Source organism: Buceros rhinoceros, unplaced genomic scaffold (genome assembly GCF_000710305.1).
Source record: "Buceros rhinoceros silvestris isolate BGI_N320 unplaced genomic scaffold, ASM71030v1 scaffold11384, whole genome shotgun sequence".
NCBI classification, from domain to species: Eukaryota; Metazoa; Chordata; class Aves; order Bucerotiformes; family Bucerotidae; genus Buceros; species Buceros rhinoceros.
The window spans coordinates 18,185-30,402 of NW_010408828.1; the positions used below are offsets into that span (position 1 = coordinate 18,185).

General features: G+C 41.3%; 1 protein-coding gene across 1 annotated transcript; it reads left to right on the forward strand.

Moving 5' to 3' along the window:
- The first annotated feature begins 8,520 nt into the window (after positions 1–8,520).
- Positions 8,521–11,556, forward strand: TMEM244 (transmembrane protein 244). Its single transcript, XM_010135002.1, has 5 exons — positions 8,521–8,579; positions 9,142–9,215; positions 9,364–9,489; positions 10,545–10,589; positions 11,462–11,556. The coding sequence occupies exons 1-5, from the start codon at positions 8,521–8,523 to the stop codon at positions 11,554–11,556; spliced, it is 399 nt and encodes a 132-aa protein (XP_010133304.1).
- Positions 11,557–12,218: the final 662 nt, after the last annotated feature.

A 12,218-nucleotide genomic window follows, 5' to 3' on the forward strand; every position in this document is an offset into this window, starting at 1 on the left:
TCTCATAGAGTAAACACTGGTCTTGTCAAGCCACGTGGCCCCGGAGCCTTCCTGGCACTTTCATAGTACTCGTATACACACCGAGTTTGTTACTTGTTAAGGTTCCACAAAACATACAAAATGTGCTGTTGAATCAGTTGTAAAGTAGATAATCCCATAAAATGTTCAGCCGTGTTCAACCATTCCAAAGTCACCCACGGAGGAGATGTTGCGGTTCAGGTGGTTTGGAGAAGAGCGAGTGTGGAAAGCTGTGTTTGTGTGGGAGGGAGTCTGGACCAGCCCAGCTGGGCTCCTACGTCCAGGTCCCAGCAACTGGAGAGAGCAGGATCGGGGGGCCCAGCCGCTGAGGGGACCGAGTGTCTGAGCCAGCTACTGGAGGGACCTACCTTGTCCCTGGGGATAAACCTCTCACGGGGCCTCCGAGCTGCTCATCCCGAGCAGGGAGCGGGATGAGACACTGGTGGTGTCTGTGGTTGTGGTTGGGTGCGTGACGGATCTGTATGCTCCATGTGTGTGTCCTTACCGGGGACACATCGCCAGCCTCGCTGCTGTGTGCTCCTGGGGGCATGGAGCTGCGGCAGCCTTGCTTCTCCAAGACTGAGCCAGCACCATAGATTTTCCTCTAAAGCAGCAGCAATTCTGAAGCCCGCTCCTCAGGTTTTGTGGATCTAGTCCTAAAAAGATTTTTCATTGTTTTGCTGTGTTCATCAAAAATTTCCTCTAACACTAGTAGAGATGCTGGAATATCTTCCAAATGTAGGCATGAGGTAACCAGCGCAGGAAGCTTCTCAGTAGATTGGCCAAATACTGATTTTTTTTTCCTTTTTTTTTTAAATACAGACAATTAAACTTGGGTCTTAGACATACAGTGAGGCCAGCATGGGAAGTTTACATTACTGCAACTGTGTTATAGCTTCTCTCTGGATAAACAGAAGACTTAATTTTCGGTCCTGTCAATCCCACACTATTCACAAACAATAAAATTAATTTCCAGTTTGAATAAATAAAGCCTACTGAACTGGCTCCTTTGCCAATACTTTCAAGCTTTATATTGAACTTGTTCACAAAGCCAACAGTGTCAGTCAACAAAACAGGAGATGTTGTTTACTATTTGTGTTATTAATTAAGCCAGCTCCTTGATAGAAGTATCTCGCTGGAGTTAATTATCTCTAAAAGAATCCGGTTCATTTGCAATCTGCAAATCAGAAGGGAGTATACCCATTTTTTGAGTTGTGCTCTTTCAGTACTACAAACGTTTTACAGTTTGTGAGCTTTTACACTGAAATTCAAGGAGACAACTTTTCAGGAGCTGAAAGTTCCTAAAATTCACCTATTATTTAATCAATTATAGTGAAAGCTCTTTTACATGATATTACCGGGAACGAGGGCATTGTTAAAAGCAATTCAAATTTTGGAACTAATAATAGACTGATGTATTCAGAGGATGTTCCTTCTTTCTCTTAATGCTCACTTTTCCCATCTCTCTAAATTTCTTCACCTGCGACCCAGGTCAGAGGAGAAAAGAACCTAATTGCTTTAGCCCTTGTGGTGGTGGAACCTAGACCTCACCCACTTCTAGCTCCTTCCGCCGGGGAGCCCAGCCGCTGCCCTGAGGCTGTGCAATGCATCTGCGATCCACCCCAAACTATACGGGGTGTGTTTCCTAGGACACAATTAAGCAATATACTTGCTGAAGTTGTAACACACTGTACGTCAATCGAATGTAGAGCTTTTCTCTTTTAAAAACGCATTTTCACCAAGTTCCCTCCGCTGCATTGACAGAGTCTTCCAGTCACTGCAGTGACAGAACAAAACCAGAGGCCACTGTTTGTTTTCCCAAGCTCTTCCGTCCTTGTACACAATGTTAGTTCTTCCTTATCAGCAGGTGGAGACAGAGTACACACGTTTTGATGGCATCATCCTTCAGTTAATGAAGAGTGTCTCACCACACAACCTGGACAGCATCCATTTGGTTGATCTTTGTATTTTCTTAAAGATTCCACAATCATGAATCAACAGACCTTGGGTTTTAGTCATTTTGGGGTGGGGTGGGATTACCTGAGAAATGTGATTCTGGGTCTAGCACTGCTTCTTACGGCACAGAGTGCTGCAGAGCGAACAATCACCATAACAACGACACAAGTCACTATGAAGAAAGTGCATGGGTGCAGCCAAATGCCAAATAACAGGACGTACAAACTCTCCTCAAAGACGTGAGGGTGAGCTATCGGTATCCTATTGCGGTAGCTGTTTCCTGCGTGTTTCGGAAAGGCAAACCAGCACAAACTCCAGGGCTTCCAAAGCGGTGGAGCACAATTTTTCCTCATAGCCTTAATAAAAATTGGTAGCGTAATGCTTCAGAAATCAGTCCGTGTTTAAAGGCAGGGCTTGTTGCCGTGAGCGTTGATTTCAACCTCTATTAAAACTTGTCTTCTGTCTCCCTCTGCTGAATAGGAGTCGTCATATTTCCTATAGCTGACCCCGTGGAAAAGAATTGAAGAAGAGATACAAAAAATGATTGTTCCATTATCTTGGCATTTTGCTATCAGCCACACCACATCTCTCCCGCTAATGTTCACTATCAAGAGATTTAGTCAGAATGCTGGGTCACATGCGGTTTCTGCCGCTCTCCGGTTTGATTTGCTCCTGCTCGTTGGGTTGCCACAATTCTGGTGCTTCCCATCTTGAAGCAAGGATGCAACAGAAATACTAACCTTTCCCTTCCGGTATCTAAAGTTTTCAGCTGTGCAGTATGGATGGGGGGAACCTCTTATTTTCCCCAACAAGTCCATGCCTACAGCATCCATTACATTTCAGTCACACTTGGTGACTGGCTCGATCTTCGGTCTTTGTCTGGTTGAACGGACCCTTTGTGAAGAAGTAAGTCAGTGAACGTAAACTCTTGTTACGTTTATTAATGGTCTTAGATTAACGCAATCCATTACTCGTTCGATTGTCTTGCAACTTGGCGTTACTGCAAAAGTTTATGTGAATTAATTTTAGGTCACGGCTGTTTTCAGCTGATACTTTGGGGTAGATAGGATGCTCTTTGAACGAAGCCTTTTGTCCCTTTTCAAATATTTTGTAATTACTAAAGCAAACGTTTCTTCATTAATTTGCTACTTGTGACTATTGCAACCATTTAAGGAAATTAATTTCATTTCTTAATTTTGTTTCAGTCTATTCTTTTGACATCACTTCAGCCCTCAAAATAGGACTTAACCGATGTACAGATTTTTTGCTAGCATTTTGCACAGGAAGGAATTTCACACAATGCTCCCAGTAATTTCCCTGACAGTATTCACAATCTGGAGCTATTGAATCCCCGAGCGGTGTAGACTATATTTTAACGCAGATAATGTTCATTTTGCATGGTTAAAAAGGCATTTAAAAACCTAATGAAATTTGCATGTTAGTGATAGCAAAGGAAAAAAAAGTTGATTCTTTGTTCAGTTTCCAAAGTGTTCCTTTGTATGATCTCCTTTTTCCAAGGAACACAGCACACTGCATCAAAACCTGTCTGTAAAAAGCCACATCTGAATCCGTGTAGGAACTGCTCAGTAGAAGTTGGCTCTGCCCTAAAGCACAATAAATTTCATTCTGCTGAAAGAACAAAGTACGGTTCAGGAAAAGGAGAAGCGTCAGAACATACGGCTGGCATTTCTTAACCTAATGATACCTAATTTATGTGAATTATCGATGTAATAAAGTGATAGTCAGAAGAAAAATGTTAGCAAAGAACACCGTGACGAATGTACCACCCCATGTCTACAGTCAATAGAATTGATGTTAGAAATTGTAACACTAACTAGAAGTTGGAAGGTGTAATTACCCCAGCAACTGTGACTAAATGAATGCTGAAAGAAAAACCAAAACAGAAGGTAGAAAATAACATTAACAATGTTGTCTCTAAATGGCCAAGTTATATTATAGATACGCTTCGGCTGATGAGCTGGTAGGATTTTCTCTTCGCTCTTCAGCGGCTTACAGTTTGCTCACAGATGGCTTCTGTCTCAGTTCAGTTTAATCCAATCAGCTCGCCTCGCTCTGTCCTACACTCACCTATAAGAATGTTTTTTTGGGTGAAAACCAGCTGCTTCTTCCTGCTGATGTTGGCATATGGAATATAGGAACAGCACTTCCTGTCACCCCATCATGAGTCCATGGCTCTCAAGGTCAAAACTGCTGAAACCAAGGTAAAGGGAACTGAGTTTGTGTTGTACGTCACCGGATAGTATTTAGAGAATGAGACAGCTACCGGGGGGCTCGAAAAAGCAGCTGCTTTCGTTCTTACAGTAACCGTGTTCTTCAATATTCTATTCCTAAACACCCAAATGAAAAGGACACGTTATACTATAGTGTAAGTACTGCAAAGTACATCTTATATTTCAAAATACGTGATGCGGTTCCATTTATGAGATATAATTCTTGGAAGTGTCTACTAAATTCCTACCTTTAATGGCACCAGTGTGTTCCTAAAATTCTTTCCTTGGGTTGTTTTAACATCTAGTAAATGACCCTTTGTTTTTCAACTCGTGGGTTTTGCTTTGAAGTATTTGAGGGGTTAGAAAGGGAAAAAGGTAGGAAGTAAAATTTATTGTGAGATTTTAAAAATACCTAAGTTTAAATTGCTGTGGAAAGTTCAAATAAAAAATGAATGTGATAAATCTGGACCGTTTTCAAAGGGGTTTTGTTTTCATGTTGTTCTTCTAAGACTATGTTCTTAGCAGTGAGCTGCATGCATTTCCTTAGCTCACCCGCCTGAGCAAAGCATGCTGTGCCTAATATATCCCTGCATCCCGAAGACAGGAACTACGAATATTCTGGGTACAAAGAGAAAAATCCTGATGCCAATGAAAGTTTGTCACAGACTTAAAGGAATTCACCTACTGTAATTAGAGGCCAACAGGTCATTGTCTCACCGCTCTCCTTCAGCTCCGTGGCTTTCACTTCAGTCCTGTCTCACCATTTTTATTACAGTATGAATCTACATCTAGAGCAGAGGAGGCTCGGAGGAGGCAGTTGCTAGCGGAGGGGCAGCCAGTAAAGGACAGTTACAGGACAGGTGCATCTGCTCAGAGCAATGGAGTGAGAACGACTCCCGCCAAAAATGTGCCAAGCATTAGATTGCCCGTGCTTAGAGATGCCTCCAGGGGGGTAGGAGGTAGCATGGCAAGCCGGACTTGCAGGTGACGTTGTAGCCAGTCAACATTCCAGTGGCTGTGGAGTACACCGTGGACAAGAATGGATCGAATGGGGTATTTGGCCAGTTCTCATTCAGAGTAAGACTAAAGACAATGGAAACAGGAAAGCTGCATTTAGCCTTCAGACCAACCTGGCTGAAGAGATCAATCGTGCTCAGCTTTCGCTTTGCTTTGTTTTGATGTTTGGGGAAGAAGAACAGAGTGAGACTGTCCTGGACAGTTATTTACTGACCAATATCAGTTTGTACTGGTGCATGATGGATTTCTCTCCTATTGCATTAGAAACTAAAGCTCCTTGATCCCTCTCCTTGTGGGAAACAGATGCACATTCAATATTTAGCACTCCGCAATATTTAAGTAAGTACTTTGCTACATTCACGGTATTCACTTGTCAGATGGTTCCACACATACAGGATCTACCACACAATCGTTCAAAGAACTAAGGCCAGGAGTGACCATTCGAGATGTTCAAGTGAAGCTTCATCCCGAGAGGCACCTGGGTTTGTTTTGGAGTATCTCTTCTTTCCAAAGGCAGCTTGTTCCATTGGCTAATTGCCTTTTCCCTTAAAAAGGTCCTCCACGCATCCTTTGAATTAGTCTAGCTATAACGTGCAGCTATTTACTTCTTGTGGCTTTTCCAAGAGATTAAAGAGCCCTTAAGTACCTGGTATTTTCTGCCTGCAAAGGTACTTATCCATCATAATCAAATCAGCCCTCAGAGCTGAACAGATTGACCTCTTTAGGGCTGCAGTGCTAATGAAAAAAAAAAAAAATTCTAGTCATCAGCTCCCTTTTGAGATTCTTCTCTGCACCTTCTTAATTTCTTAAGTTACTTTAAAAACCCCTTGTGCCAAATTGGATGCCACTTTGTCTTCCCAGTGCTGTGTTTAGAGGTAATATTTCTTCCCTATGTCTTCTCATATTCTCTCACCTTAAAACCCAAGGCTTAAGGCTTTTTTTTTATGTCGCAATATTGCAAGAGAAGCTCGTAAAAACAAGCTAGTATGAGCTAATGCTCATCTACAGCCCTTCTCAGAGTCACTGCCTCCTGAAAAAGAGCTCCTTTTACCAGCATGTAACTAAATCAAAAGGGAAATTGTTCTGTAGAGCAGGCTCGCTTTACATTTTTCACTGCAATCTTAACTGCCAACTGAGTTTAAGTTCAAAATGGAGACTTAAAAAATATTCCATATGCTTCTTTTCCTTCTTTCTTTATTAATTTTGAATCGCTTGTCAAGAACATCATCCAACTTTATCCTCATTGCTAGTTTCAAATATTTGATAGCCAAACTGGAGGAAGGGCAAGAAAACTCTGAACTCATAATGTGTGTGGTACCTGGACTAAGATCTACTGCAAAGCAGAAACTGAAATGCTTTAACAGCAAAAATCAAAATGTAGCCTCTGGTCCTTCTGTTGTAAAGCCTCATAATGCACAATATTAAAGACAGACAATATGAAATTAGTAGCAATTCTCTCTACAGTTACTGTCCTTCTCATGACTGCTTTTTATCTGTATTTTTTTTGGAGGAAAGTAAAGAACAGATGATGCAGGATGGAGGGAATAGGTGGAGAAGAAAACAAAACGGTAAAGAAAGAGTCAGGAGTTAAAAAAATGGCTTTCGAAAGAGGAAAGACACAAAGAAGTTAAGAGGCAAGGAGGAAAACACAATAAAGTACTAGCTAGAGTGAGAAAATATAAGACAATCTGGAGTTTACAGGAAAGAGAAACTGATTTTACTGACCACTCTACTGGCTGTAGTAAACATCTGCAGCTCCATGGTCTGAAACAAGTACACAACACTGACAAAGCCGTTCCTCAGCTTTGACGGGAAGAGGTGTCTAGCCCTAATGTTCCATATTTCCCTTGGAAAAAATAAAAGCCAAAATAAACATCTGGAATGTCATTAGGTCATCACGGAAAACCAGAAGGTAAAGCGTCGTGCATTAGCGAGACGACTGTTAGCACCAAAGCATGCTAACCTTCAGAACGTAGCCTTACACCACGCCTGTGGGAAGGAACACAAGTCCAGGACCTGCGTCGGTCAGGAAGCCAGCTTAGCAGATCGGAGATGTGTGATCAGAGACGCGTTCCCTCAAAAGGACCTCAAGGCGTTTTATGAACGCTGTCAGGTGAAAGCTAACCGGTTTTTCTCTAGCTGCATCGCTTCTGAAGCTTTGGTTTAGAAATGAAGACACGGAAAATGGAATGAAAGAAATAACGATACCAGGCGATCTGAGGAAACACACTTGCTTTGTATAATTCTGTATATAGTGTTCCTCTTTTCTTAAAGACCCCGTATTTGGACATAAGACAGTGGTGGCTTTATGAAATTCATGCTTTTAGGGTATTTTTTCAACTTGGAGTTGGAATTTATCTAGAATTAATTCACAATCTGTGGGCGTGACCCCCCGGCCAGTCCGGGAAGCAGCCCTGTAAGCCTGCTGTCAGTCAGCAGCAGGAGGTGTGTTGTTTAGGAGGAGACAGAGAGGTTGTGTCAATAGGTGAGTGGAAAGCCAGCTCATCTCTGGGCAGGACAGTGAACTTGAAACCAATCCAGCCAGAATACGTATGATAACTTAGAAACTACAAATAGATGTGATAAGAAGAAACTGTGCAGTTAGTTAGCAGTTAGCACTTAGAAGTTGTGTGTGTAGGGGCTGCAGCCGTCTGCTGCAGTTGTATCTTAATAAAGGCCTTGTGTGCACACATAGATTGTCGTATCGTCCGCCCTGAATATTTGCGACATATGATTTACCCCTACACAACAATCAGTTGAAGTTTGGAAAATATTTAACAGCTATGCTTCATTACTTATTGAAGTTATCTGCATCCTTACCGTTGGAAGTTAGCGCTAGGCTGACACGTTTTCTAGAGGCTGGGAAATGAGATGGTTACCGCTTTAAGGCTTTCTACGTTTTATTTGTATATGGGTTCAATGTACCTACAAGGATGGCGTTTCTTTTAAGTTAAAAACTAGGCTAAAACTAGGTTTAAAACTAGTTGAGCCTCTGGATGATCTTAAACTCTCAAGTTTCCTGTGGAATAACTGTCAAGAAATGCGCCTCTTGTTCTCTGAGCACTTATAAATGCAGTAAATAGTTGGTATACAACAATAGATGATAAAACCAAAGAACCCTGCACTAGAACCACGCATCGGGAGCTGAAATGCACCAAAAAGCCTTTAACAAGAAGAAAACGGAAAAAAATCTGTCTAAAGATTTTGTTTTCTAAGTTAATGTGTTTTTTCATGCTACGATTGATATTTCCTGTCTTTCTCCCTTTCGCAGGCTGTGCTGGTGAACCTGTTGATATGCATGGTAGTTTTCTACGCTGTGTACTACGTGGTCCTGTCCGTGTGCTTCGCCGTATTCCGGTATGGTTTCCTTATCTTTCGCCCAATACGATGATGTACCACACCTGGCTATAACGGGTGGAGCGATGACCCTGTGGAGGAGGCATCCCGACAGCAGGCATCCAGCCCCAGTTATCCTGGGAACACAGTTTTCGTGCTCCGTTGAATTGTTGCACCTGAACCTTCATTCAAGTGCACAAATTGGCAAATGGGGACTCAAAACCAACATGAAATGGTTCTCATCTACTTCGTTGCACTTGCGCCATGTAAATAAAGGAACGTAAGAGCAAAGATGTCATTAAAAAAGGAAAAGAAAGATTTTATAGTTGATAAAAAAGACAGATTCTCTTGCCTTCAGAAGTTGATTAGTGTGTATATTGCTGGGTAGGTCTCAAATAAGAGTGGAGATGATGGACGCTGTGTGCAAGGGCAAGACCGCGACATGCAGTGGGTCATAGAGATCGTGTGCAAGCCCAGAGTATTCCCCTTGAAATCGAATTTAAACACGCCCATAATCTGTCATACAGTCGCTAAGGCATTACAGAAAAACCTCTGGTTAATTTTATTCATTCTGTTCCCACAGGGTTAAAATGTTGGATGGTTGGGCACCTTTTGACTTTAAGACAAATCCCTCATGGATTAACCCATATTATTTAGGTAACTGAAGTTTGTTTCTCTTTTTCATTTTTTTCTCAGACAAGAAGATAGATTGTATCTGGATGTAAACTCCTCTTCCCTACGTACAGTGTTTTAAAGCTGTTTTAGTAATACTTGTTTGGTGTAAATTCCCTCTTTTCATTTATAGTTCTTGTGATCTCACTGGAAATCACCTTCTTCATTTGTGGTCTGCTGTTTGCCCTGGTGGTGGAAGAATGGGTTTGGGATTACGCTGTAACAGTCACTGTTATTCATATCATCATAACTTCCATCGGTAAGTAGGGATACTGCCGAACACATGCACAGTATCACGGCTTGAAGGACCAATCAGCTGTGATTCTTCTACTGGACTAACTTAATTTTTCCTTAAAGCTAACTAGATTTTTTATTTCCTATCCATTTGACCCACGCAGGTACTTAAATCCTGCCACGTAAAATAAAACTCAGTGCCGGTGGTGCAGAATTTTAAAACACTGTTTTCTCATTAAAAAGTTTTAGTTCATAATCGAACAGTTCATATCAAAGAGACCCACCCTAGACACAATTTCAGCATCTGGGAGGTGTGTTTTTCTCTAAAACAAGAAATTGATCGTTGTCCATGTCCTGACACATTAAGATTTACTCATTAACACTTCAGCTCTAGTTCGGAGTTAAAATGTGGTTTGCTTCAGCAAAGCCAGTTCAGAGTTTTTAAGCTGGACCATTTGAACTAAATTTCATGGAGGAAAATAAAACCTTTTACCATTCACACATCATTTTTTTCTTTCTTTTTTTCCCCCTGAAACTCTTCCCCTCAAAGGAAAGAAAAGGCAAAGAATTGGCTGCTGGAAATGAGACTCGTCACACTTTGCCAGTGCCTGGCAACCTGTTCCCTCTTCTGCTGTTTACTCCTGTAACGATGAGCTTAGTATTTTATTCTAGAATTTAGAAATAGGAAAGATATCATTGATAAATTAGGACTCCCTCCCTGTTACATAACTATTCATCTTCCATTTTCCGATATTTTGTCCGTTTGTCTTTTAGCACTTTCTACAGTTGGGGATTCCCCAGTTCCCACGACAAGTTAAGCCAGAGACCAACATTGTCTTCACCTTAAAAAATGGAACATAATTTCTCATCTACTGATTTCCTGGAATTTAAACTACTGTTATTCCTGATGAATAACTTTTGTATGCCAATCAAGAAATTTACCAAACCTATTTGAATAAATGTAAAGTATATCATTTATGAATTTATCAAAATTATGGGTTAGATCACATAATGCAATTTTTGCGTGCCCACATCCTTACTGTGTCCCAATTTACATTTCTCCTTTTCTTCTCCTTGCAGTTATGGCTGAATTCCCCCTGATGTTACACTGGTGGCTGGCATTAGGTATAATTACAGTCTTTCAAATTTAAATCGTCCGACTCTGTGTAGAAAATGAGTATTTTCAGTATGAATGGTTTCTGCTGAGTGTCTGTTGTCTCACTCATTTGAGAATTGTCAACATTTAAATAAGCAATACTTGGGTTTTTGTTATACTTCTAATGACACAGGCATGGAACACTGGACTAACATTTGCCTTGCCTTAAAAAATCTGTTTTACGAACAGAATGTGCTCAGCTTATGTTAATCCTGCGAACACACAGCAGATACACTCATGTTCCTGAAACGCACCATGAGTAAGTTCTGACTAATCCAACTATCTGACTGAATATGGGTGTCAAAAAGGCAGTTGCCCAAACTAGTCTTCCTTGGTACCCTTCATAATCAATGGCAAGAAAGAGGCCCCTTCAGAGGCAAATTTTGTCAACACTATGCTCAGGAACTTTGGAGAGATGAGATAAATCCCAGTCAGCACGTTTCCTTGGAGGGAAGGGCAAACCTGCATTTTGGAATGTTTAATTTTCCATAAAATTTAGCACGGCTTTGTACGAGAATATACTATCTTGAAAAAATAGTTCAGGGAAAAGGACTGGCTTCCGGTCTTCTTTCTTCTATGGTGGATAACAAGGATTGACATCTGCAATAAAATCCTGAATTATGGGGAGAGGCAGATAAATTCCCTGTCCTGCAACTGGCTTTGTATCAGCAGCTGCTGGGGCTGAAATCTTGGTAGGTGGTTAAAGCATTGGGCAAAATGTTGAAGTAGAAAGGCCATTAAAAAAAAATGAAGATAAAAAGAATGTCTGTTCAAAGCTTTATCACGATGTTTGTGTTCCACTATAAAAATTAATATAAACCGCTCATATATTTTCTTTCAGGATCCGGAGTGATTTCCATGATTTGTGGAGGACAGATTTTGGCATACTGCTTGTTCAAAGACAACTTCATTTACCCGATCCTAGATGATTTTTGAAAAGCAAAATTAGAACTTGCCTTTTTGTTGATGTGAATTCTCTTGTTTCATTAACAACATAATAAAATGAAGTTCGTAACTGTGTAGTTGTAAGGCTAAGATTTAGCTTCCCAGACCTCTTGTGTCCTGCGCTTGTTTGCAATGTCGATGTCATCACTTTTAGGGGTTGTATGTCATCACTTCTAGCTTCTTCACGTACAGTTTCCATAAAGCACATAATTAGATACACTGCTTCTTTTTTAAAAACAAATAATCCATAAGGAGCGTAAGAGCAATGATGCAACGTTCTTGCAAAATCCTACAAGGACAAAACAGGTTCGCATTTAATGTTTCCAGGGTGCTTGTTATCTGTCGTATTTTGTGAAACGCTGCTTCTCATTTAGGCTGGAGTCTGACCTCTCACAAGCGCTGCAAAGCTTTAAAGTCACCCTGCCCAGCATAAATCACCAGAGGTTTAAAGAAGTGGTCTTTGCCGACAAACCCCAGGCGAAGAAGAATCCGTGCACAGCCGTAGCTCTGCATCTCCTCCCATCTTAAAGCTCCCACCTAGGAGCTGCCCGAGACCGCAGCAGGCAAACTCAGCCCCCGATGTTTGCTTGACCCCCCTGCTCCCAGGGATGCTACAAATGTTTTCTGCAATAGCTTCAGGCTATTCTCTCATT